Source organism: Carcharodon carcharias, chromosome 15, assembly GCF_017639515.1.
Source record: "Carcharodon carcharias isolate sCarCar2 chromosome 15, sCarCar2.pri, whole genome shotgun sequence".
In the NCBI taxonomy this organism is placed as follows: domain Eukaryota; kingdom Metazoa; phylum Chordata; class Chondrichthyes; order Lamniformes; family Lamnidae; genus Carcharodon; species Carcharodon carcharias.
Genome location: NC_054481.1, coordinates 74619744 through 74646602, shown reverse-complemented (window position 1 = coordinate 74646602; position 26859 = coordinate 74619744). Strand labels below are relative to the sequence as shown.

General features: G+C 46.0%; 2 protein-coding genes across 2 annotated transcripts in view; both read left to right on the top strand.

The window, feature by feature from the left end:
* Positions 1 to 26562, top strand: part of LOC121287789 (hemoglobin subunit beta-like) — a 394963-nt gene extending 368401 nt beyond the window's left edge. The window contains exons 2-3 of the mRNA XM_041205712.1: positions 25664 to 25856; positions 26355 to 26562. Of these exons, the coding sequence (XP_041061646.1) occupies positions 25665 to 25856; positions 26355 to 26477 (315 nt within the window). The 5' untranslated portion in view covers position 25664 and the 3' untranslated portion in view covers positions 26478 to 26562. The remainder of the gene's footprint in view (positions 1 to 25663; positions 25857 to 26354) is intronic.
* Positions 3727 to 5037, top strand: LOC121287779 (hemoglobin subunit alpha-like). The gene is made up of 3 exons (XM_041205694.1): positions 3727 to 3899; positions 4204 to 4411; positions 4712 to 5037. The coding sequence occupies exons 1-3, from the start codon at positions 3796 to 3798 to the stop codon at positions 4835 to 4837; spliced, it is 438 nt and encodes a 145-aa protein (XP_041061628.1). The 5' UTR covers positions 3727 to 3795; the 3' UTR covers positions 4838 to 5037.
* Positions 26563 to 26859: the final 297 nt, after the last annotated feature.

Here is a 26859-nt window from a genome sequence, read left to right as displayed (position 1 = left end):
CATCTGCCCCTTTACCTCCTCCCTCCTCACCATCCAAGGGCCCAAACACTCCTTTTAGGTGAAGCAGCACTTCAGACTGGGTGACCACTTTGCGGAACATCTTTGGTCTGTCCGCAAGCATGACCCAGACCTCCCTGTCACTTGCCATTTCAACACACCATCCTGCTCTCATGCCTACTTGTCCATCTTTAGCCTGCTGCAATGTTCCAGTGAAGCTCAATGCAAACTGGAGGAACAGCCCCTCTTCTTCTGATTAGGCACTTTACAGCCTTCTGGACTTAACACTGAGTTCAACAACTTCAGACCACAAACTCTTCTCCATCTTCACCCCCTTTTTAATCCCCTTTTCTTTTTTTAAATTCATTTTTATTTTTGTCCACTAATTTTCATTTTTATTAATTTATTCATTGTCTTATCCCCTTTTTTAAATCGCCTTTTTATCCCTTTTTCCTTTATTTTTCCCCAACCACTGCCTCCTCCCCACACCGCATCCCCAAAAGGGCCATCTGTTCCTTGTTCCATGTTGTCCTTTCACAGAGTGCTTACCCTTGTTCTGCTATTAACATATTCTGCTTTCTTAACTTTAAGCAACTATCAGCACCTCCTTTAATCCTTACTGCTACCATTATCACTCCTGTTAACTTTTGTCCATGACACCTTTGTCAGTCTCTCCTTAGCCCCCATCTATTTCTGGTCTTCTATCCAGCGTCACCTACTCCACCCTCTTAAACAGTATAAATTCCATCACATTTCTACTTCTCTTTAGCTCTGAAGAAAGGTCATATGGACTTGAAACAACAACTCTGTTTCTCTCTCCATAGATGCTGTCAGACCTGCTGAGTTTTTCCAGCATTTTCTGTTTTTATTTCAGATTTCCAGCATCTGCAGTATTTTGCTTTTAACACAAATTGTCTGATTGTGCTCATTAACGAGGCTCTGTGGCACCGTGGTGGCCAACACTTCAACTAACAGCAACCAGCTGTTTGGGAGTAAACTGGCTGTGGATTTTGAGCACAATGTAAAGGTTATATCTTGCGCTGCAGCTGGAGGTTTGAAGAAGATTTTTAATATACATTGGTAGGCATGTGAAACATTTGATCAAGTTTTCAACAATAATCTATCAACACTTATTCCAGAAATTATCTGAGGACATCACCCTGAAAGAGTAAGGGCTGTGCGGCTCTCAGGATAATTCTAAAATATAAGGTACAACAAATAATTGGAAGGACCAAAGGAATCTGCCAATGGATTGTGATAAAATGGTGGAATGAGCAACAAAATGGCAGATGGAGTTCAGTGTCTGTAAGTGTGCCGTGGTCAGAATGGTTAAAAAGGAAAAGTATGTACTTTGATGGGAAGCAATATGGATGAGGTCAAAGGGTAGCCTGGCTTGGGCACTAACACTCATAAGACATTTAAAGCAGCACAAAAACTTTAAACCCGGAATTCCATTAGCTTTTCATGCCAAGGTACAGACTACAAGAGTCGCGATCTCATGGTAAAGCTGCACCGAGTCTTAGGGAGACTGCTGTTGGCACATGGTATACATTTTTGGGCTCCATATTATAGGAAGGATGTTCAGGCAGATTCATTTGGATGCAACAATGTCTGGCAGCAGGAAATACAAATACAAAGAAGGTCTTTGAAAATTGAAACTGTTTTCATTTAAGCTGTGAAAATTAAGAGCTGACTTGATTGAGTTACTTGTCTAACTAGCTTCTCTTAGACTTTTCATAAAGTGAATATCTATCATTGGCATGACTGAGGGGAGAAATTATGAAGAGATATGAGATAAATGGGGCATGTGGACACTTAAGGGTTGTGAGTTGATATTGCTGATTTTAAAGGGACCATTTTCTTTTAGCAAAAGGATCAATAGCCAAAAGGAATTGACTTAAAATAATTGTTAGAAGAATTACACAGGATTTGAGAAAGTACTTGTTCACTCAGAGGGAGGGTGGTGTTCTAGAACGGCCAACCTGAAAGGATGGTTAGAGGCAGAAGACGCCAATGCATTTAAAATATACTTCGACGTGCAATTGATGAGCCGGAACCTACAAGGTTATGGACCAAGAGTGGGACTGGACTGGATACCGCTGTTTTGGCTGGCATGGACACAATGGGCCAAATTGTAGCACTCCTTCTGTACCAGAAATATTTCTACATTTCTATGGGAGATGATCTAGACAATGACAAGTAATTTCCTCTTTTGCAGAACCAGAAGACAGCTGGGGCTTGAAAGGGGGAAATTTCCAAACTAATCTGCAGAAACAATATTTCAGTGAGTGAGTGATTAATCCAATGGAAGAGGCTCTTCAATGAAATGCTGCAAGCTGTTAGAATTCATTCATTCAAACGTAAAACTAGATCAATCAATTTCAGAAATTAACATGCTGGGATCCAATATGTGAGTAATTTGAAAAATAATGTTGTAAGTATAGAATGCTTGGCAGAAAAAAGGTGATTTTGGACTTTGCTTCCCAACCCTTTCCACCACGGGGTTTTTCCTCCCCTCGTGTCTGGGTGAGTTGTGGGTAGAGATTGATAGATATGAATTGTCTAATATCATTATATCCTACAACTTCTTCGATCATAGAAAACAAACCAGATTGGCCTTAGCAATTGTTAGATGAGAAATGACCTTGTTCTCTCTTCACTTCTAACCAATTCAGGATTTACCTCCTCCCAAATATCCTTCTCTTTTGTAAACACAAAGGAGAAGTCCTTGCTCAGCATCCAAGCTTATCCAATAACCTGCCGGTAACTCAGTATCAGCTCCTCTCAACAGGAGCCACCTGGTATTTAATCATTCCTTCTTAGAGATTATTTGTAGAATATTTTACTGCTCTTTAATATTTCAAGATACTCTCCTCATAATTGGTTAGGCAAAGAGTGAGTATTACCCATAATGTTAACATCAAGCTGTGTGATGGATGCTGTTTGACATTGCCCTTTGGTTATTTAGCATCTTCTAATATTGTGGATGAACACAGTCTAGAAAGAGCAGATGCATCAACTGGAGTAAAAGAGAAATGATGTGGTATTTAACGTTTGCTGATCAACGGGCATTAAAATGAAATACAGCAACAAAAGTGACATCTTAGGCCAGAGTAATGATGTATATATAGAGAAGAGTTGTGTGTCTATTTTGTTTGAAGCAATCAGTGACATTTGCCACAAAATAATTGTTTTTCTGACAAGTGTCCCCTTTAACAATGAGGATACCACAAAAAGATTGGCTCACAACAAACTAAAAAGGGTTGTGAGTTAAGAATATTATTCTATTTTGACAGTAAGTAAAAGTGAATATGTCCAGTGGTGCTCAGCAGTGTTTGCTGCGGAGGTAGGAATCCAGACATTTAACATCCTCTGATTGCAATTAATTGCTCACCTTACAATTAGCACTAACTCACACTAACTGCCTACCATCTGTTTTGCTATACATGCCGGATTTGTATTGGTCTATTATAGTGTATTTATTAACTGAATAATTTAAACCATTGAAACTTGTTTCAAATGAAATGTGCAGAAGGTGGAGTTTGGTAGCATTTCTCAAACTCGGGCTATCTTTGCTAACAGTTGCAAATGGAAGTGATCATTGGTTCTTTCTCACTCGATGTTGCATCTTATCATTGCATTTGCAATAAATCCAACAAAACGAAAAGGAGACCAGCAGCCAATCAGATAAATGGGGACTGGAGGGCGGGCCTAGGAGAAATGCAATAAAAACAGGCGAAAGCCGACCACGGACAGCTCGAAAGTGTTAAGACTGGAAGAGTAACGAGAGCAGTAACCATGCCAAGCAAACAATTCACTGCAGCCGACAGGACTGCGCTCGCTCAGGTCGGCAAGGTTTTGTCGCAGCATGCGGAAGCTTTCGGTGCAGAATCTTTGGCCAGGTAATTTAGTTAGATTTGTATTCTGTTCAATCCATTTTTGACGGGAATCTGTGATGATGAATATTTGATTTATTTTGTTCTAGAATCATGAGGTAAATGAAACGAAAATTTCTACATAAAAGCAACAACTTTCTAAAGCAGTGTTTGCTGGTTTTAATACGAACTAACATGAATCTTCCTGAGATTCCTTTTCCTTGTATTCCAGAGGAAACTTTAAATAGTAGAATTAGGATACTGGGTTTGGATTGGGCTAGGTATTGTAGGTTTCAAAAATGGAATAATGGTTTGTTTTATGTTCCTAAAGGTTGTTTCTAACTCATCCTGCATCCAAGATTTATTTCAGTGAGTTCACTGACTACAGTGCTGCCGGCCCTCGAGTCAGAGTCCACGGTGCTAAAGTACTCGGAGCTGTGGCCAAAGCGATTGGGCACTTGGATGATCTGCATACTCACCTGGAACCGCTTGCCGCCAAACATGGCCATGATCTTCTGGTGGATCCTCAAAACTTCCCGGTACGTATCCACTTCACAGATTCTTCCTGGTGTCCATCTGACCAAACTCTGATGATTAGAACTGTAATTGGACATTTCGATTGCTGCATTTCCAATGGAAATGGCAGTCTGTAAATACTTCAGGCCTGTACACAAATTTATGGCGGTAAAAGTATAAACGTCCGCTATTCATTTCTCATTTTTTTTAAAGAGTGAGGAACAGCTTCCGACCAATACTCCATCTGGGGTGCACACTCCAAATCAGGAACTCCACAAAAATAGAGGGAACGTTGTTTCCAATTCATTTTCTCTTTTTTACAGACACTTGCTACATGTATCTTGGTAACCGTGGCCTGCCACCTGGGTGAGTTCGGACCTGCTACCCACTGTGCTCTGGACAAGTTGCTTACTATAATTTGCCAAGAACTGAGCTCCCAGTATCGTTAGAAATGCAGCAGAAAGCAGTTTGATTCACATCCTTCAAACCTCTGTGTGCACCTTCCCTGCAAGGCAATAAATCCTCGTTCTTGTAAACAAACTTAATTTTGCTGTAGCTCCCACTGTTTAATCTAGTTTGCATATTTCTTCAGTTTTTTCCATTTTCTAATTATTACTGAGTAACAATAAACAATTGCTTTCATCAATGATACCTCGTCTGCTGTGTGTGATTTACATAAACACTGCATTTAAGAATAAAAAAACTTATAGAACTAAAATTATCCACAGTAAGAAAAAGGAACACTGTGCATCTGAACTTTTACATGACCATGAACTGCTGTTTCTTGCTCCTTCATACGATCATGCCACCAGCAAACTCATCTTCCCTTCACCCCCCCATCAGCATTCCGTAGGGATCGCTCCATCCGGGACACCTTGGTCCACTCCTCCATCACCCCCTACTCCTCAACGCTCTCCTATGGCACCACCCCATGCCCACGCAAAAGATGCAACACCTGCCCCTTCACTTCCTCTCTCCTCACCGTCCAAGGGCCCAAACACTCCTTTCAAGTGAAGCAGCATTTCACTTGCATTTCCCCCAACTTAGTCTACTGCATTCGTTGCTCCCAATGTGGTCTCCTCTACATTGGAGAGACCAAACGTAAGCTGGGCGACCGCTTTGCAGAACACCTGCGGTCTGTCCGCAAGAATGACCCAAACCACCCTGTCGCTTGCCATTTTAACACTCCACCCTGCTTTCTTGCCCACATGTCTGTCCTTGGCTTGCTGCATTGTTCCAGTGAAGCCCAACGCAAACTGGAGGAGCAACACCTCATCTTCCAACTAGGCACTTTACAGCCTTCCGGACTGAATATTGAATTCAACAACTTTAGGTCGTGAGCTCCCTCCCCCATCCCCACCCCCTTTCTGTTTCCCCCTTCCTTTTTTCCCAATAAATTATATAAATTTTTCTTTTAAATATTTTAAAATCTTCTATGATCTCCCCACCCCCACTAGAGCTATACCTTGAGTGCCCTACCATCCATTCTTAATTAGCACATTCGTTTAGATAATATCACCAACTTTAACACCTATGTGTTCTTTTGTTCTATTGTTGTTGACATCTTTTGATGATCTGCTTCTATCACTGCTTGTTTGTCCCTACAACCACACCCCCCTCCACTTCTCTCTCTCTCTCTCTCCGCCCCCCCCACACACCTTAAACCAGCTTATATTTCAACTCTTTCTTGGACTCGAACTCAAGTTCTGTCGAAGGGTCATGAGGACTCGAAATGTCAACTCTTTTCTTCTCCGCCGATGCTGCCGGACCTGCTGAGTTTTTCCAGGTAATTCTGTTTTTGTTTTGTACCTCCTTTCATGTTGGGCTGGAACATGCTGCTGTAGAAAATTCTCCCGAACACACTCTCAGAACTCTTGCCCCTCTCCTCCTTTTACACTAGTACTATCCTAGTCTATATTTGGATAATTAAAGACCTCCATTATAATGACTCTTTAATTCTTTTCTGTAATTTCCATTGAAATTTGTTCCTCTACATCTTTCCCACTGGTTGGTGATCTATAGACTACACTGAGCAATATAATTGCACCTTTTTTGTTCCTTAGCTCTAGTCAAATAAATCCTGTCCTTGACTCCTCTGGTACACCCTCGCTCTCCAGCACTGCAATGCTCTCCTTAATCAATGCCACCATCTCTACTCCTTCCTTATCTTTCCTGAACAACTTGTATCCAGGAATACGTAATACCCAGTCCTGCTCTTCTTCGGGCCAGGTTTCTGTTATAGCACAACATTTTATTTACATGTGGCCAACTGTGTCTGCAGCTGATAACATCTCAGCTGCAGTACTGACGACTTGTGCTCCAGAAATAGTTGAGCCCTTAGCCAAGCTGTTCCAGTACAGGTAAATGCAGGCATCTAGCTAATAATATGGAAAATTGTCCAGGTAAACTTGTCCATGAAAAAGCAGGACAAACCATATCAGGCCAATTACCATCCTACCAGCTGATTCTCCATCATCAGCAAAATGATGGAAAGTGTCGCTGACAATGCTATCAAGTGGTACTTTCTTAGTAATAACCTGTGCACTGATGCACAGTTTGGGTTCCGCCAGGCCCATTCAGCTCCAGGGCTCATTACAGCCTTGGTCCAAATTTGGACAAAAGAGCTGAATTCCAGAACTGAAGTGAGAGTGACTGCCTTTGACATCATGGCAGCATTTGACCATATGTGGAATCAAGAGTCCTAACAAAATTGAAGTCAATAGGAATCAGGGGGAAAACTCTCCACTGGTTGGAGTCATCCCTCATTCAGAGGCAGATGGTTGTTTGTTGGAGGCCAATCATCTCAGTCCCAGAACATTGTTGTAGGAGTACTTCAGGGTAGTGTCCTCAGCCCAACCATCTTCAGCTGCTTCATCAATAACCACCCCCTCAATATAAGGTCAGAAGTGGAGATGATTAAACAATGTTCAGCACCATTCATGACTCCTCAGGCATTGAAGCAGTTCATGCCAACAAGCAACAAGACCTGGATACATTCAGGATTTGGGCAGATAAGTGGAAAGGAACAGGCATGCCAAAAAAATGCCAGTCCAAGGCCATTTCCGATGAGAGAGTCCAACCACTTCTAAATAACACGTACTGACATTGCCAAATACACCATCACCAATATTCAGGGGATTGTTATTAACCAGGAACTCAACTGCACCCAGCTATATAAGTGATATGGCTATTAGAGCAGGTTAGAGGGTGGGTATTCTACAGTGAGTGACTCAAGTCCCCATTCTTGAGGATTGTCACAATCCTGGTGTCCTTGAGATCATTGAGGGCTTCCTCTTTATTGGAGCTGTCATGTTAGTTCCTGTCCTCTGTGCTTAAAGATTTCAGCAGGGATTCCATCACCTCCTGCTGCTTTATTGTTCTTCATTTGTGTGATGGCTTTCATCATCTCAATAGGCATTAAAGGAGTTCCCAGCTTGTCTAAAACGGATTTTTTGAGATAGAATTGAAAACACTCTTATCAACAATTGATTCTTGATCGATAAGGTCTTCAAAATGTTCCCTCTAGCGGACATTGACAGCTTCCCTTTCTTTGATCAGATCTCCCCCGCCGGCCCTTGAGTACCTGGCAGTGAAGAAGCCATGGGTATCATTCATGTCAGTGAGATGTTGAATTTCTTTTGCCTTGTCTGCCCACCATATGTTCTTCATGTTGCAGGTGCACCTTTGTACCTCAGCCTTTACTTGTTAGTAAGCCACTTTCTTTTGCTTTGAGTTTGGGTCATTCCGCCAGGCACAGAATGATCGCAAGCGCAAGACGATCAGTTAATTGATATCCTGATCATTTTCATCAAAACAACTACGATGTTTCCAGACAGAAAATCCAACTGTCTCTTTGGATGGGATTAGATGAGATTTTCCATGCCCACTGGCAGTGGACATGATAGGTTGCGTGCGTGGACAATATGGCGTGATTGGTCTCACGATGGCAGGAAGGCAGGTTGCAATCATCCACTCAGCCCACCAATGCCGGCTGCGTTTCCCGCCAACGGTCATCAGGGAGCTCATTGTAATACATCAGTATATCATTAAAAGGTCATCCTGCCAGGCTCTTAGACCCCCGCCGGATTGTCCACCCATGTCAGTGGGAAAGCACACTGACATGTTTCACAACAGCACGCAGGTGATATGCACTTGGCAGCCTTCATTTTGGGGGAACTGAGGTGAGTGAACAGCAGCGTTCCTCTCAGCTCAACAGGGTTACCTGTTGCTTTGCAGGCTTCAGGGGCGCCAGAGGGCTGGGGTGAAGTGCCGCCCTGCCACAGAGGTGATTGTTGTCGGGGGCGGCAACTGCTGCCCTGGCAATGGATCCTGTGCACAAGAAATCGAGGTGGGGGGCAGGGTAGGCGAGAGAAGTGGCCACACAGTAGGGACACCTGTATAAACTGACCATTCCTCTACAATTGAGACAGTTCAGGCGCAGCCACTGTGATATGATTGGGGTCAGGCTCCTAGCCTGCTCACCCACGCAAGCAACACGGAGGCACCAAAGGATCACAAAACACTTCAGGTCTTACCCTCCCCACCTCCCATCCCTCCCCTGACACAGGCTGCAAGTCTGCAACCACTTTACTAGACCGTGCAGTAGTTGGGCTGCACACGTACAATCTCCTCGCCAACACTGGCCATGTAGCAGTCACTGCAGCACTCAATTTCTATGCCAGTGGCTCCTTTCAGGGCTCCACAGGTAACCTCTGTGGGATTTCACAATCAGCCACCCACAAATGCATCCATGAGGTCACGGATACCATCTTCAAGAGGGCCACACAACTTTGTGCATTTCGCCCGGGACCACGACAGCCAGGATGCAAGGGTCATTGGATTCTGCCAGATCTCGGGATTCCCACAGGTGCAGAGTGCAATTGACTGCACCCATGTGGTGTTCAGGTCTCTGTCACCACACACAGTGGACTACATCAACCACAAGGGCTTCCACTCACTGAATGTGCAGCTGGTGTGCGACCACCAGAAATGCATCCTGCAGGTATGCACACGGTTTCCAGGGAGTGTGCACAACGCCTAAATCCTCAGTTGGTCACAGATCCCTGGAGCCTTCCAGGGTCCACAGAAGCAGCAGGATTGGCTCCTCGGGGACAAGGGCTACCCACAGAGGCTGTGGCTGATGTCACCCATGCGGCGATGTCAGACTGTAGCAGAGCGACGTTATCATGAGACTCATGCTGCAACTCGCAAAGTGGCGGAGCAGACCATCGGGATGCTGAAGATGAGGTCTGGTGGAGCCCTGCAATACAGTCTGCAGAGGGTGTCATGCATCATCGTCGTCTGCTGCACCCTTTACAGCCTGGCACTGCAATGGGGAGAGGAGCTGGATGATGGAGGAGCAGCATGTCTCTTCCGATGAGGAGGACACCAAAGGGGATGAGGGTGAGGAGGTCCTCGAAGGTGCTGATGACAGGGATGAGGCCCTCGCACTGGCCAGACGAGGTAGGCCCATTCGGGAGGCCCTCATAGATGCTAGATTTATGGAAGATGATGATGACACGCAGTAAGGTACCCCATAGATCCTCACATTGCATTTGTGAACATTTGACTCCAGTCTGGCTTATGGCAGCGCTAATACCCTCTGTGATAATGCTCCTGTCATGGAGAATCAGTAGAGGCCCTAATAGTCGCTCAATTGCAGGAGGATAATGACGACATGCAGTGACGATGCTGCATAAATCTTCACATAGCTTCTGAGAATATATGACTCCTGCCTGCACTCTGTGATCAGGGTCATGTCATAGAGATGCAGTCGTGAAACTTTAAATGCATATGATCCTTTGTCAGCCTTCAGCATCTGAGCCCTTCAGGAACCGGTGCACAGCGTCACTGGTCACAGATGAAGAGGTGGGGGCCAGCTCCACCTTAAAGGTGCTGAGAGCATACAGAGAGAATGACGGAACTCTGTGAGACCTGCCCACTACATTCTGGCAGCAATGACCAACACCATTGAGTTGCAGACATCAGTAATGTGTCCAGGGAGTGTGAGGCTGAACCATCACTGTGGTCTGAAGGCTGCACGAAGCCCAGGGAAGAGGCTCTGGACCGAGACACCTGCCTTTATTTTGTGCAGAAAGGTTTCACATCTGAGTGACTAGAACACTGCTCATCAGAACAAGGAGCCATAGGCAGGGAGACATTCTTGGGAGTTTATTTACAATAGTGAACATTATGTACGAGTGATTAACACCCATGCCCAGACTGTGCAACTAATTCTCCTTAACTTTCCTAACCCTGCTGTTACGTCTTGGTGCTCCCCGGGCATCCACATTAGAGATGGAGGCAGCCTGCTGACTGTGATGACCTTAACGGGCATCCTCTGGAGGGCCAAGACTTGGAGGGCCCTGGCCTGCTTTCAGGGTCTTGCTCTGTGGCAGTGGCACTCTTCTCGAGCTGTGGAGCTGGAGCTGCTGAGGTCACAGGAAGAGGGGAGTAAGATGGGCCGGACACACTGAGTCACCTGGATGAATGGGCCTAGACTGTGCACCTGTTGATCCTCCTCCCTATGGGTGCCTGGGGGACCCAGGCTGACTCCTTGATGAGTAGAGGTAGCTGGAGTGAGATCAAGCTGCCCAACACTACTCTTGCGTACAGATTGTTAGAGGCCAACTATGGAGTTCAGCCCACGCAGCAATGCAGGACCAACATCCTGGTTCAAGGCAGCCGCCATCCTACCTAGTGTTGACCTCGGTGCGTTGGCATGACAATGCTACCACCTCAGCACGAAGGCGGATGGACTCCTCCATCATGCTTTGCAATCTGAGGAGTGCAGCGGACACCCCTTCCTGATGTTTCCAAGTTTGCCTTTGCAGCTCCAGCAACTGTGACATGACCGAGTCCAGAGGATTCTCACCTGACTCGGACTCAGCAAAGTTCTGGCCTCCATCGGTCCTCCGAGTACTGGAGACCTGGGAAGTCCCTGCTGCCGCCTGCTGTGGATCAGACAGTGCGATGTGCTCACCAGGTTGTGAATCTGAGGCTACTCTGAGTTTAAGTCCCACCAAGGTGTGTGTCATTGCACTGGTGGAGGGTGTGGGTGAGCGCTGTGACAGGACTTAAGGGATGGTGCCTCCAGATTCCTCTCCAGAGGTTTCTTTGGGGCTTGATTGGAGGCCCTGGGTCATGGTCTCTGTTGGCTGTTTGGCAGATGTGTCTGCAAAAGCAAGGGGAGATAATTAGTGCATGGCAGTGGCCTGTGAAAGAGGACACATCACTCACAGCATGGTTGTCTGATGGATGTTGTACTCCTGCATCCTCACTTGGTAGATCAGCGCTGACCTCACTGTCAGCACAGGACCGGTCCAGGTCATCGCTGGCCAGCTGGATGGCTCTGTTTTCAAAGTCCGTGAGGACCTTGATTTCAGGCATTTCGCTACCAGTCTGGGACCTCAATCTCTTGTTGTGAGCCAGTTTGTCCTGCATGGATAGAGATGCGGAGAGTGTATCAGGATGCCTGCTGGGCCAGATGATAAGTATGCTTGGTCTGTATGGGTGGTGAGTGGTGCCATGGACGGGATGAGGACAATGACGGTGAGTGTGAGAGAGTGAATGGTGATGTCCCTTGCACTGGCAGTGAGTGAGGGCCCTGTGGATGTGTGATGGGTTTGTGAGTGTGTAAGTTGAAGGTTATGAGAAGAGTGATTTACCCTGGCAGAACGGTGGAGTTCATTCATTTTCTTGCAGCACTTGGTGGCTGTCCTCTTCTGAAGGGTCTTGGTGCTGACCACCACTGCCACAGCCTCCCAAGTCGGATCGGTCACATTGTTGCCCATCCTGCGGCCACAGCAGAAGTACAGGACATCCTGGTGGGTCTCCATGGCATCCAGCATTTGCTTGTGGGACCCGTCATTGAAGCAGGGTGGCTGCTTCCTTTGCTGGCCATGTCCTCCATGCAATTGTGGTGAGCTGGAAGCAATGAGCACTGTGCTTGTGACTGGACTTTAAACATGGTGCCCAGGATGATTGCCGGTGGGCGAATGAGAGCTTGCCTGCCATAGAAACGGCGTGTTTCCCAGGAGTACATAAATAATGAGGCGGGTGTGGTACAATATGGCGTGAAAACCCGCCATTGTAGTCAGCAGGTAAAACGTAATTTTACCTGCCCGCTACTGCACTTAGTGTAAATCTGGGAAAATTCTGCCCATTGACCTTAAGGACATCCAGGCACTGTGGACACTCTTCTTCTGTTCTTGACTGAAGTTTGAAAGTTTTTCCCTAAGGCATTGTTGGAATTGATCTCTTTTGATCGGATGCGTCAGAACTTTAATGTTGATCTTTCTTCTGTTGCAGCTGATTGGGAGCCAGTTTGACGGACATAATTGAATGAACAAGTCGGTGCTCAGTCCAGCAGTCATCAGCCCTGTCATTGCTCTGGTGCTGCAGACATCTTTGCAATTTCGGGTATGGACGATGATGTAATTGATCAGGTGCCCGTGCCTGAACTATGGGTGTTGCCATGACGTTTTGTACTTGTTCTTCTGGAGGAACACAGGAATTGATGATGATAAGCCCATGTTCTGTGTATTTGGTAAGGAGAAGGATGCCATTGGAGTTGACATTTTCAATTCCTTCCTTGCCAATAGTTCCGTTCCATACATTGGAATCTCTTCCAACTCTGGTGTTGAAGTCCCTGAGACGAATAAGCCTGTCCTCTGGAGCCCCACAAAGTGCTTGGTGAAGTTTGGCACAGAGATTCTCCTTGGTTTCAGTGTTGGCATCTAGAGTTGGGGCATGTGCACTGATCAAAGTGGCAAATTGGCTCCTTGCCAGCTTCAGATTAAGAATCATTAGGCACTCATTTCTTCCAAGAGGGAACTCATGAAGCCTGTTCCCAACTTGATTCATGATGGCAAATCCAACTCTGTGAACACTGCATTCTTCTTTTTATTTCCCTTTCCAGAAGAAAGTATAGCAACCTCGAAGTTCCTTGAGCTGCCCCTCTCCAGCTGGTTGGGTCTCAATCAGAGCGGAGATGTCAATGTCATATCACCAGAGTTCTCAGGTGACAAACGCAGTGCAACGCTCTGGGTGTTCATTCGCAGGTGTGTCGCTGAGGATCCTGATGTTCCAGGTCTCAAACTTTGCTGCTTGTCTCTTTTGTGTATTTCTGCCATGGAAGGTGATCTCTCTGGATGGGGCTATCCAGTCGGGAGAGATGACGCAGAATGGGTCTACTTTTCTTGTCCCCTCCCCAATATGGGGTAAGCAGAGTGGATCCTAAAGAGAGCTAGTCAGTCACAGTTACAGCTGCAAAGTCACCCCTGCCTCTTCCAAGTGCTAGACAACCATCTTGAAACTGCTGCCTCTGTGCCACAACATGACTAGAAGGTTCCAGACAACACAGTCCTGCTCCTGTTGCAGTTTGCTGGTTGACGAAGAGTTTGGATAATGTGCTTGTAAATAAAGACACCTGTATGCAACATCTTTCAGTGCAGAAAATCCGTCGCACACCAACTTCCACAAGTGTCTTGACAGAATAAAACCTTGATCCAATGGCGAGGAAACCAAGATGATTGGAGGTTTCATTCTGCTGCAGCCTTCATCAGCCAGGACAGCCTTTAAGATATTCTAGATGGCAAATCTTCCTCCACCTGTTCTACCATTGAGGACCTTTTTGCCTAAGCCCTGTTTGCTGAGTATTTCTAGGGTTCTTAACCGGCCTTTACAGTAACCAAAGTGGCTCAGGACATAAGGAGTTCCACCATACTTCAACCAGTTTTGATGGATTCTTTCCTTACTCGTTGCCCAGGTTGCTGAGTGGAGGCAAGGGGGTGGAATTTGGAACCCACCACAGAGTACAGTCCATGTCAAGAACCTGCACTTGGAGTTTCTTAACATGGGAAAGCTGCTGTGCTGCACGGATCCGGCTGACCTGGAGACTCTCCCCTCTTACTCCTGTCTAGGTATATTGGAAGCATTTGCAGGTTGATAATCAACCTGTTTGGCTGAATCCCAGAGTTGGATTCGAACCCAGAGCTTCTGGCTCAGAAGAACGGACATAACCATTGCACCACAAGACCTCCTTTGGAATCTATGCAGTTGCATTATGTATTAGACTGCAACACTTCAAGAAGGACTTCACTAGGGGAGCTAGGGATTGGCAATATTCCACATATAAGGACAGCAGTCTTCAACAGTGTCTGTCTCAGTGAGAGGTTTTGTTGGACTGCTTAGAAATAACAGCCTCATGGCAGAGATACAAAACTATGGTAAGCTAGGTTGTAGACTTAGTAAGATTGCATTTTTAAAACCCCAAACATCCCGTTTTCATAGCAAACAAAAAAGACACAAACATTCACCTTTTCCTAGTGAACAAAAATACATTTGCAAGCATGATCCTATGTGACTATGAATTGCCCATGTTACCCACTATACACCCACTGTTCTCATGCATTAACAACTGTTGGTTCTACTAATCAGTCTCTACACCTGCATTACACACATAGGAATAGCCCAAGGCGGGTTTTGTGGTGGGCAGGAGCAGAGAATCCAGTGGCAGGCAAAAACCACAAATCCACTTTCGTAAAAACAGCTTGCAATTCTCCCAATGGTGGGTTTATGGTAAGTTGGTTATCCCGTCGACTAATGGCATGACCACCGTTTGCAATCTGCTCAGCGGAATCTCATCATGCCTTCCAACCTTGCCAGTGGGAAATTACGTCAGCCTCAAACCCATTTGAAAAGGTGTGATGTGCATAAGTTGGACCTCAGTTTTCTGACAACTTCAAGGTGAATGGAACATACATAGTTTAACCGCCATAGAGCTGTGCAGGTCTTGATGTGATGAACACCACTCTGCTGGGGCTGTGGGGTTGGTCTGCTTCTGCTTTTTGCCTACATTGTCCTGAGGAGCACCACTGTGTGTGGTACTCATGCAGGCCTCCACTTCCAGCAATTAGCACTTCAACCAGGGGTGGGCTGTGAGACAAGGGTGGGGTAAATGGAAACAAGGGGAGCAACGGGGAGTGAAGGCTGTGGAATGGTGGTAAGAAGGAAGAGTGAACGTGAGGGGGGGCCTTTCTGGGGTCACCCTCTAACATCTTGTTGCCAAAGGAGGGAGCAGGAGTCTGCTCAGAAAGAAAGGAGGAAGACCTCCTTCGATGAAAGCCAATGGCTTCATTGGCACTGTTTAAGGGCCACTCAGAACTCAATGGCTTCACATTACAGTCGTTGCATCTCAAGAGTAACACATAGTAATGTAGAATTTGGGAATGTAGGCAATAGTGAAGGAAGCACAGCTGTACCATATATGGCATTCCATCAATGAAGGCCTTTCACATGTTCACCAGATGTGACACTCCTAGTGGGTTACAGGGCATCCACTCATTGACAATGAGCATCTGATTGGTCATTAACATGCCACATCAGAGATTGGAGCACAGAGCTAGGTTGGGTCATTCATCTCACTTAAACTTTAGCATCCCACGCAGAACTCAAGATGTTACATATCTGCGATGCCATCTTGGTCACTTCGATGTGTGTGCTGGTGTCACAGGGACAAAGCAGCATTAGTCACCATGCAAGTAGGGCAGGAAAAACTATGGACCCCGACAGTCTCCAACCATGTCATCCTCTGAGCTTCACTTTCTTGCCCCTTGAATCATTAACGTCTTCAATGTTTCCTTTCAGAGAGAAGTCAAAAGCAGACATGGATCCAGGGCTCAATGCTGCCTTTGTCAGGGTCCTAATGCAATGGAGATGGTGAAGGAGGGAGAGGCTACTCCGCGCGCAGCACCAGCAGGAGGGACATGGTCAAGCAGAGCCAGAGTGTGAACAGAAGGGTCAGGAGGAGAGACCCAGACATTGGGGACGACTCGGCCAGAATTAGAGTTTATCATAGAAGAGCCTCCTATTTACAAATGAGTGAGATGCAATGCCGTGCACGTCTGTGCTTGCCCTGAGCTCTGGTACATCACATTTGCCACATTCTTTGTGAAGACCTGATGCCACGTCCCTTGGTATCCCTTGCCAGTGCTTTGAAGGTGACCACTGCACTCAATTTCTTGGCCTCTGGTTCTTTCCAAGGATCAATAGGGGACCTGTGTGGCATCTCCCAGTCCGCAACACATCGATGCTTAAAGCGGGCACAGATGCCCTTTACAGGAAGGCCCATCATTATGTTAGGTTTGCTCTGGATGACGATAGCCAAGCTGCAAGATTCACCGGCTTCACCGCCATCTCAGGCTTCCCAAGAGTGCAGGGGGCAATAGACTGCACCCATGTGGCTATACAGTCTCCATGGCAGCAGGGCTTAATGTTTATAAACAGCAAGGGCTATCATTCCATCAATGTACAACTGATGTGTGATCACCGGAAGCACATACTGCATGTTTGTGCATGGTACCCTGGGAGTTGCCATGACTTCTACATCCTGAATCACTCTTAGGTGCCTGAGATTTTCAAGGGGCCATTACGTCTGCAGGGATGGCTGCCTGGGGGATAAGGGGTACCGACTGAAACGCAGGCTGATGACACCATTGCATTGCCCTCAGAGTCGTTCCAAGGAGAGGTACAACGCTGTTCACAGCTCCACATACTCCCTTATAGAGCAGACCATAGGGCTTCTGAAGATGCATTTCAGATGTTTGGGCCACTCAGGTGGCTCACTACAAAACACTCCCGAGAGGGTTTCCCGCATCTTCGCAGTGTGTTGCACCCTTCACAATCTGGCAATGCAAAGAGGTGACCCCCTGCCAGAGGATGAACCGGAGGAGGATAAGAGCTCATCAGAGGATGAAAAACCGGAGGCCCAGGAACCTCAGGAGGTTGTGATCATGATCACACCATGAAGGAAGACATACCTGGGAGAAATGCTCATGATACATTACTTACTGACAGGTTCCAGGAAGAGTAAAGTTAAATGAGGGAATATGGCCACATCTCTCCAGCTCTCAATGCCATTTACTTTCATCTCAGGGGATGTCCACTTGCAGCGAGAACGAGTCCCACATTCACACTTGCGCATTCTGACCTCATGAATGGCCAGTCCATGATCTTTGCTTTGGTCGGTGGGGCCCTGTAAGTGAGCTCACTCTGGGAACTGAGAGTCCACTTAGGAACAAGAGCGATGTGAAAGGAGACTTGAAGCCTTCACCGCCATCTAATGTTGCAAACACTGCTGTGACTGAGATGTGCAAATGCCTAGGGATATCCTCCTCCTGTACATGTCTTTTCTTCTGTCACTACCACTGAGGAGACACAAATGCTGCTAGATTATCAATGCTGATGAGCTGCCCTTACTCAATGGTTTCCTTTGATGAAGAAGCGTTAGAAACTCTTACATCAGCCATTTCCAATAAAGGTTTAAACACATCTCCCTGACATCACACAAGGGTGCGGAGACTAATTCAACTGAGGTTGACATCACAGGAATGTGAATCTCACAGTGGGACACTATCACTGAGTAGGAGGAAGGCTAAACCTCGAAATGAGGGTTCCAAAGTACAAAATCACAAAGCCTTCATTTGACAGGAACATTCACATAACCATCAAATGTATTAACAAAAGTGCAATATATTTACATGTCTAGCACACCTGTGATCTAAAAGTGACATCAATTTGTCTTAACTTTTCTAACTCTGCCACTACACCTGGGTGCAGCCCCGACATTCACAGCACAGGTGGAGGCAGCTGCTGACTGCTACGTCCTGATGTCTGTGGTGACCTTGACAGATGTTCTCTGGTGGCCCGAGGCCTGGAGAGCCCCGGCCTGATAAGAGTCACCTGCTCAGGGGCTGAAGTGCTCTTGGTGGCCTGAGCAGCCGGAATGGATGGGGTGACAGGCAGAGGGGGCTGTGAGCGGCTGCACACCCTTGGAGTGTCCTGGGAGGAGACCCCGGGGTGTCCGGCTGACGCTCATCCTCCCTGTGGGTACCCCAGGGCCCCACCATGACTGCTGCAGGAGATGGTGCATCCGGAGGGAGATCACCTACATTCTGATCATGCCTCCCAGGGTGTATGGCCATGGAGTGCAGGGCCGAGCACAAATCCAGCAGGAGCTGCTGAACCAAGGTCTACATGGTGGTTGCCAGCCTTCCCATGGTGATCTCGAGGTGCTCGCAGCCACGACATCAGACAGAACGCAGACTCCACCATCGTTCATTCTAGTCTGCTGAGTGACTGTTGAATCTCTGCCTGATGTTCTATCGCCTGTCATTGCATCTCCAGCATTTAGTTGTCGGCTGCTTCCAAAGGCTCATCATCTGACTCAGTCTGAGCAGGTGGCTGGTCTCCAGCAGCCCTTCGAACACTGCTGCGGTGACGTGTCAGGAAGGTATTCCCCAGAAGGTGAGCACGAGCCTAATCTACAGCTGAGCCCCACCGACATGTACTTCTCTGAGCTGGTGGACGGTGCATGTGAATGCTGGGACAGTTCCAAAACCGTCCGCCACTGCACTTAGTTTCATGAAGCAAAAATTCCATCCATAGTCTTTAAATTATGCAGGTCTCTTAATGGTGTGCATGCATGGTGACATTGGCTCTTTGTCCGGTTGATGTTCATTGTCCAGAGAGTTTCTTTCCCATGGCCCTCGTTGCCTTGGTGACTGCTATTGTTCCATTAGGGTTATTGGGGACTTGTGGACTTCTGGTATTGATGGTAGTTCTGTAATCAGTACAGCTGGTGAGATCACTTCTCCCTGACTGGCCAATTGCAGTGAAGGAACAGCTTCACTCTTTAAGTTTACACATGGGTTGATGCTTGTTGATATCGTTGAGGGTTTGTACCCCGACTGACTGCTCACGTTTTCTCATGGCTACAAATTGATTCTTCAAGAAGTATTTCAAGGTCGTAACTACTTAGTATGCCTTTTCTGTCTGCTCTTTTGCCTGGCTGTTTATCTCTTTTCAACTACTGCTTTGAGTTGCCAACTGTGGAATTGTACATAAGAACATACAAACATATAAACAAGGAGCAGGTGTAGGCAACTCGGACTCTCGAGCCTGCTCTGCCATTTAATAGAATCATGGCTGACCTGATAGCAATCTCAAATCTGCATCCCTGATAACCTATCACCCCCTTGCTCACCAAGAATCTACCCACATCTGCCTTAAAAATATTCAAAGACTGCTTCCACCAACTTTTCAGGAAGAGAGTTCCAAAGGCTCATGACCCTCATCTCTGTTTTAACTGGGCGACCCCTTATTTTGAAACAGTGACCCCTAGTTCTAGATTCTCCCAGAAGAGGAAACATCCTCTCCACATCCACCCTGTCAAGCCCCCTCAGGATCTTATATGTTTCAATCGAGTCACCTCTTATTCTTCTAAACTCCAGTGAATGCAAGTCTAGCCTGTCCAACCTTTTCTCATAAGACAACCCACCGTTCCAGGTATTAGTCTGGTAAACCTTCTCTGAACTGTTTCCAATGCATTTACATCCTTCCTTAAAAAAGGTGACAAATACTATACACAGTATTCCGAATATGGTCTCACTAGTGCCCTGTCCAACTGAAGCGTAACCTCCCTATTTTTGTATTCAATTCCTCTTGCAATAAATGATAACATTCTATTAGCTTTGCTAATTATTTGCTGTACCTGAATACGAGCCTTTTGCGATTTATGCACTAGGACCCCCAGATCCCTCTGCACCTCTGAGCCCTGCAATCTCCCACCATTTAGATAGTATGCTTCTCTTTTATTCTTCCTCCCAAATTGGACAATTTCACATTTTCCCACATTATACTCCATTTGCCATATCTTTGATCACTTGACATATCTATGTATTTCTGTAGTTTCTCTATGTCCTCTTCACAGCTTGCTTTCCTACCTATCTTTGTGTCGTCAGTAAATTTGAGAAACATCCCATCCATCCCTTCATCCAAGTCATTTACATAAATTTTAAACAGTTGAGGCCCAACAGTTGACTGTTTCCTATGGCCCACCCGTCATTACACCTTGCTAACCTGCTGAAAAAGACTCATTTATGCTAACTCCCTGCTTCCAGTTGCCAGTCAATCCTTGCCAATATGTTACCCCTACACCATGAGCTTTTATTTTCCACAATAACCTACGATGTGGCAATTCATCAAACACCTCCTGGAAATCCAAGTACAGTTCATCCATTAGCTTCCCTTTATCCACAGCACGGTACCTCCTCCAAGATTTCCAATAAGTTGGAAACCGATTTCCCTTTAACAAAACCATGTCGACTCTGCCTGATGAGCTTGAGCTTATCCAAGTGCCCTACTATAACCTCTTTAATAAAAGCTTCTAACATTTTCCCTTCAGCAGATGTTAGGCTAACTGGCCTGTAGTTTCCTGCTTTCTGTCTCCCTCCCTTTTTGAATAATGTGGTTACTTTTCCTTTCTTTAAATCCAGTGGGATCTTCCCCGGATCTAGGGAGTTTTGGAAACTTAAAACCAATGCATCAACTATCTCACTAGACATTCCTTTCAAGACCCTTGGATGAAGTCCATCAGGACCCGGGCACTTGTCCACCTGCAGCGCCAACAATTTACTCAGTAACACTTCTCTGGTGACTGTGACTTTCCTGACTTCCTTCCCCACTTCCAGTTCCTGGTTGAGAGCTGCTTCTGGGAAGTTACTTGTATCCTCTATATTAGTTGGACAGAAGAGCTGGATAATAAGGATAAGGGGATGGAGTTCCTACACTGCTCCTACAGAATTCCTTTCTAACCCAATACGTGGAAAGCCCAACATTGGAAAATTCTCTGGAAAAACTTAGCAGGTCTGGCAGCGTCAGCGGAGAAGAAAAGAGTTGACGTTTCGAGTCCTCATGACCCTTCGACAGAACTAGGTGAATCCCAGGAAGGGTTGAAATATAAGCTGGTTTAAGCTGGGGGGGCGGGGGGGGTGGGGAGGAGAGAGAAGTGGAGCGGGGTGGTGTGGTAGTAGGCAAAAGCAGTGATAGAAGCAAATCATCAAAAGATGTCACAGACGGCAGAACAAAAGAACACATAGCTGACGAAGTTGGTGATATTATCTAAACAAATGTGCTAATTAAGAATGGATGGTAGGGCACTCAAGGTATAGCTCTAGTGGGGGTGGGGGGAGCATAAAAGATTTAAAAATATGGCTGCTCGGGTCACAGGAAAAGGGGCTTCGTTTGGGCTGGACATTCCCGGTGTCACCTGGGTGGATGGCTCGGGGTGTCGAGCTGCTGGTCCTCCTCCCTATAGGTGTCCGACAGTCCTTGGCTGACCCCTTGAGGGGATGGGGTAGCTGGAGTGAGATCAAGCTGACCGGCACCCATCTTGTGTACAAACTGTTGGAGGCCAAATATGGCATCAGCGACGGAGTTCAGCCTGCGCAGCACTGCAGAAGTGATGTCCTGGACCAAGAAATCCATGGTGGCCGCCAGTCTACCAGTGTTGACCTTGGTGTGTTGGCATGTTGGCACTATCACCTCAGCCTGAACGTGGAGGGACTCCTCCAATGTGCCGTGCAATCTGATGAGTGCCGCGGACATCCCTTCCTGATATTCCCAAGCTTGCTTTTGCAGCTCCAGCAACTGAGATCTGATCAAGTCCAGAGGTTCTTCATCTGACTTGGACTCGGCAAATCTCTGGTCACCAGCAGTCCTCCAAGTGCCGGAGACCTGGGAACTCCCTGTCGCCTCCTGCTGCATATCAAACAGTGCGATGTGCTCACCAAATTGTGATCCCAAAAATATTCTAAAGCTCGGTCCCACCGAGGTGTGTGTCTCTGCAATGGTGGAGGGTGTGGGTGAGCGTTGTGATGGGACTTCAGAGAGGGTGCCTTCAGATTCTTCTTCAGAGGTTTCCTCAGGGCTTGGTTGGAGGCCCTGGGCCATTAGCTGTCTCCCAGATGTGCCTGCAGAAGCAAGGGGAGATAATTAGTGCATGGCAGTGGCCTGTGAAACAGGACATATCACTCACAGCATGGTTGTCTGATAGATGTTGCACTGTTGGATCCTCACCTGGTCCAGATCATCGCCAGTTAGCTGGATTGCTCTGTTTTCAAAGTCAATTAGGACCTTGATTTCAGGCATTCCTCCACCAGTCTGCATCCTCTCCCTCTTGTTGTGTGACAGCTTATCCTGCATGAAATCAGATGGAGAGAGTGTAAGCAGGATGTCTGCCAGGCCAGATTATGAGCATGCCTGGCATGTGTGGTAAGTGATCCCATGGACAGGGTGAGGACAATGAAGGTGTGTGTGAGAGAGTGAATGGTGGTGTCCTTGAAATGACAATGATTGAGGGACGTGTGATGGGTTTATGAGTGTCTGAGTTAAGAGTTATCAGTAAAGTGACTTAACCTGATGGAACAGTGGAGTGACTTACCCTCTTGCGGCACTGGGTGGCTGTCCTCTTTTGCAGGGCATTGGCACTGACCACCACTGCCACTGCCTCCCAAACCGGGTCAGTGATGTGCTGCCCACTCTGTGGCTGGAGCGGGAGTAGAGCACATCATGGCAGGTTTCTGCTGTATCCAAAAGGTGTTCGAGGGATGTGTCACTAAACCTGGGGCCTGCAAACCTTTTGCCTTTTGGGGCCAAGTGGTCATGGCGTCTGGAATGATGAAATGGCTAGATGAGGCATGGCAGGCAAATGAGAGCCTACCCACCATTGAAACAGCGTGTTTACCAGAAATGCATGATTAATGAGGCAGGATTGGGATTGGCAAAAACCCACCATTGCGGCCGGTGGGAAAAACATATTTTTGCCCGCCCACATCACCCTTAGTGGAAACCTGAGACACTTACACCCATGGTGATAAGGCTTTGTTTCAGAGTAGATATTGAAAATATATTGTGGTGAGAAGCAGCAAACAGTAGAGTCTTCAGACTTGCTGACCAAGCAAACACAAAAGCTATTGTGAACCATTCAGCCTTTGCCCTCTGGCTTCTTAAAGGATGTGTTGCACAGAGACACCTGAGGGCTCGAACACTTCTCACTGACAGTGAAGGCCTATTTTGTATAATTATGCCAGTTTGTTGCTCAGGAATAATTTGTTTTTTCTATTGTGTGACATTACTGATAAAATAGAATCCAATTACCCCACCTCTTCTATGAAATAATGGAGCTGAACTTCCACGGAGTGGAAATTCCAATGGGACTGCCACTTCACTCCTCCTCTCCTTCACTGAAATCCAGATGATCCTTTGACACCAGACTTGCTGATTCAGACTGGGTGGGAACTGCATAGGGCACTGCGCTCCTGAGAGATTCAGTTGAGGGCGACAGAGTTGGATGCAGGGAGGCCATGACCCATTTTTTACATCACTAGATGCCGTTAATCATGTTGGTTTAAATCCCCAGCCACTCTCAAACCAGGGAGAAGCTAGGTTTGTAAGGTAAATGGGCAGGTTTGTGGGGGGTGGGGTGTCATTAGTTGTCTGTTTCGGTTGTCAGGGGCTTGGATTGGATGGTCAGTGCTAAGGGTGGGGAGGTGGGGGTTGGGTGGTAAATGTGGGGTGTTCATTCAGGTGTGGTCGGTCAAGGGGTGCACTCGAGGAGGCTGAATTTGGGGATGGGCAGACGGGGTTGGTGCAGGCTTGGGGTGTGTATTTGAGCAGCTGCTATCAAAGTGGGTGAAGTCAGGGGGTTTAGTCAGGGGTGGGGGTGCTGTTGAGGGGAGTGTGCAATCATGGGGAGTGCACAAGCATTGTGTGGTGTGCTGTTGATGAGCGCAGTCAGTGTGGTAGTATAGGGGGGGTGAAGTTGGGCGTAGTTTAGTTAGGCTGTCCTGTGGGGTTTGGGGGTGGCAGTAGGGATGTCTTATGGGGGATCAGAGGGGTAGTCAGGGTGATGGGGGGCTCGAAGAGGCTGGGAGTAGTTGGGGAGTTAGGGGGACACTTGGGGGTGTGGATGAGGTTTCTGTGGGGGTCAGAGTGGTATAGAGGGGGCTGGGAGTAGTCAGGGGCCCGAGGGATTTTGAGGAGGGTCAGACCAATAGATACCCAGAAGCCAGAATGGCCTAAATTTTTTGGGTAACTATTGTTGTATGACAGTTGGAACAATCCAAAAGTTTGTGACTTAAATCAGAGTATTGGATGGTTTCCTGTGCAGGGCAATTGCCCATTGGAAGTCTGAACTTTCTGGGCAATTGCCGCACAATCCTTACCTGGGAACTGCCTGGGGAGTTCTCCAGAGCATGTTTGGGGTACCCACCAGTTACACTGCCCTGGAGCTCAGAGGTTATGGGCACCCAGATGGGAGAAAGTCTTCTACTTCTATCGAAAGGAAAAGATCTTGTGCAGTTTAACTGTGTTGCAAGTATTGAATCTTTCCCCCAAATATGAATTTCCGATCAGCGTGTTGATATGTTGCAATGTGCAGAACATTTCATTGAGGGCTGAGGCAGTCATAGATATCAATGTTATCACCTGCACAGTGTTATAAATAACCAATGGGATATTTTCCTGTCAAATTAACAATACTACATGAAGCTGATACAGTAAAATTTGTATTGTCCCTGGTTTGTTTAATGGTCCTAGTGGCATCACCTATAGGACGCACACAAACTAACACTGCCTTAATGTTAATGACCCATGCTGCATCTATATCAGAGGATATTTGTAACCTGATGCCAACAATGTGTGTTAACATTCCTTTCTGTGATTGTTTGGTAAATTAGTTAGTGAATCTTGAACAGGGAAAAAATGTCATGCATGACTGAGGGGGAGGGTTAAAGGGACAGGCAGGTGGAATAAGGAAGAAGCAAAAGGTCCCATAACTTCTCTCTCTGCCCCTGGTGTTAACATATTATTCAGCAAAATAGTACAACTATTCTTTGCAATGAGTGAACAAAAGAGAGGCAGGAAGGACTGAATGTTTAACATGTGTTTATCTTAACACTGAAAAACAGAAGAGTGATGCCCAGTGATAGGGAAGACAGTTTCACCTACCAATTTTTGGGATTTTGCTTTGGGACATGCCCTATTGCAGACTATAAAAATCAGACAGAAACTGCAGATCAACACAGCCTTTTTGTACGAGGTACTGCAGTGAGATATTAACAGGCAAAATGGTGCACTGGACTCAAGAAGAGAAAGAGGAAATCACCCACACATGAGGCAGTGCCCTTGAAAGGTACAGTGTGAATGCAGTTTGATTTTAATGTAATTCATTGTTCTTTGCACAAACATTGTGATGATGGGTGTTTATTGCTATGTGGTAAGGGAATTAGTATTAAAGGTTTCATTGAAGTTCCAGTCAAACTGATGTAAAGCTTAACTTTTTATTAGTTCAAATGATTCATTGATTCGATTTGAGATTTAAATTCAATCAAATGTTTGATGTTAAGTTGAATTAATATGCTTTATCCCCCCAGGATGTTTAAGGTTTATCCCTGGACTTTCCGCTACTTTAAAGACCGACATGGATTTACTGTTCAAGGACATGCAGCTAAAGTGTCTGGTGCTCTGGATACTGCGGTCAGCCGTTTGGATGATGTCAAGTCGCAGTTTAAGGAGCTCAGCAGCAAGCACGCTGATGAGTTGTATATGGATGCTGGAAGCTTCCATGTAAGAAACTAATCTTTTTTAAATATATGTTCCATTTTTACTAAAGTTATACTGTCAATGAAAGCTAATTCCAGAATTAGAGTTGACATGACAATGAAATAAAGTAGACTGAGACTTCCTGAAAGAGGGAAAGTATTGCTTTGGGGTTATCTGGTTTCCACTGAAAAAGAGAGTCTCACTGCCCTTTTGCTACAAAGTCAGGTGGAGCCATAAACCTGGACATGGAGTGCGCAGGTTCACAAAACTTAAATACATCAACTGGTTCCAGGTTGTCCTCACATCTTCTCATTGGCTCGCACAATGTTTTACACAAGATTACAAGCTGATCTTAATGAATATTTGTTTTCACTGTTCCATGCATGCAGAGATTTTTCCCGGAGTGATTAACTTTCCCATTTATATTTTCTAACAAAATCTTTTGGTGCTTTAAATTTTAAATTTAACCCATTAGCATACATTTTGTTTCAAATTAGATAATGGATCTTTGTTTTCTCACAGCTGCTGACTGTCTGCATCATTTTCGAACTGGCTCGGACCAAGATTTTATCCCCCCACATCCATGCAATTTGGGATAAATTTTTTAAGGTGGTGGTCGATGCTATATCCAAGCAGTACATTTAAATCCAAGATGACATAAACCCTTCAGCTTTGATCAAGCAATGCAACTGATGAAAATGTTCCCTTATCAACACCTATAACAATCTCTGTGCTCTTCTTAAAAAGATAAATAATAAGTTATGTTAAAATAAAACTGATGCATTCTTGAAAACAATGTTCCTCTTTATATGCTAATTCTGACTCAAATTCCTGAAAATATCTCCATGTATTTTCCTTCAATTGCTTAGAACAACAATAAAGAATCAATATTAACCTGACATTTGTCATATGTGAATTCTTCATTTAACTTTATTATAAACCATAAGTACACATGAGGTAACACAGTGAGATGAAAATTCAGGATCCATTTCTCAGTCAGTTCTGAAATCTCCACCTGTAATTTATT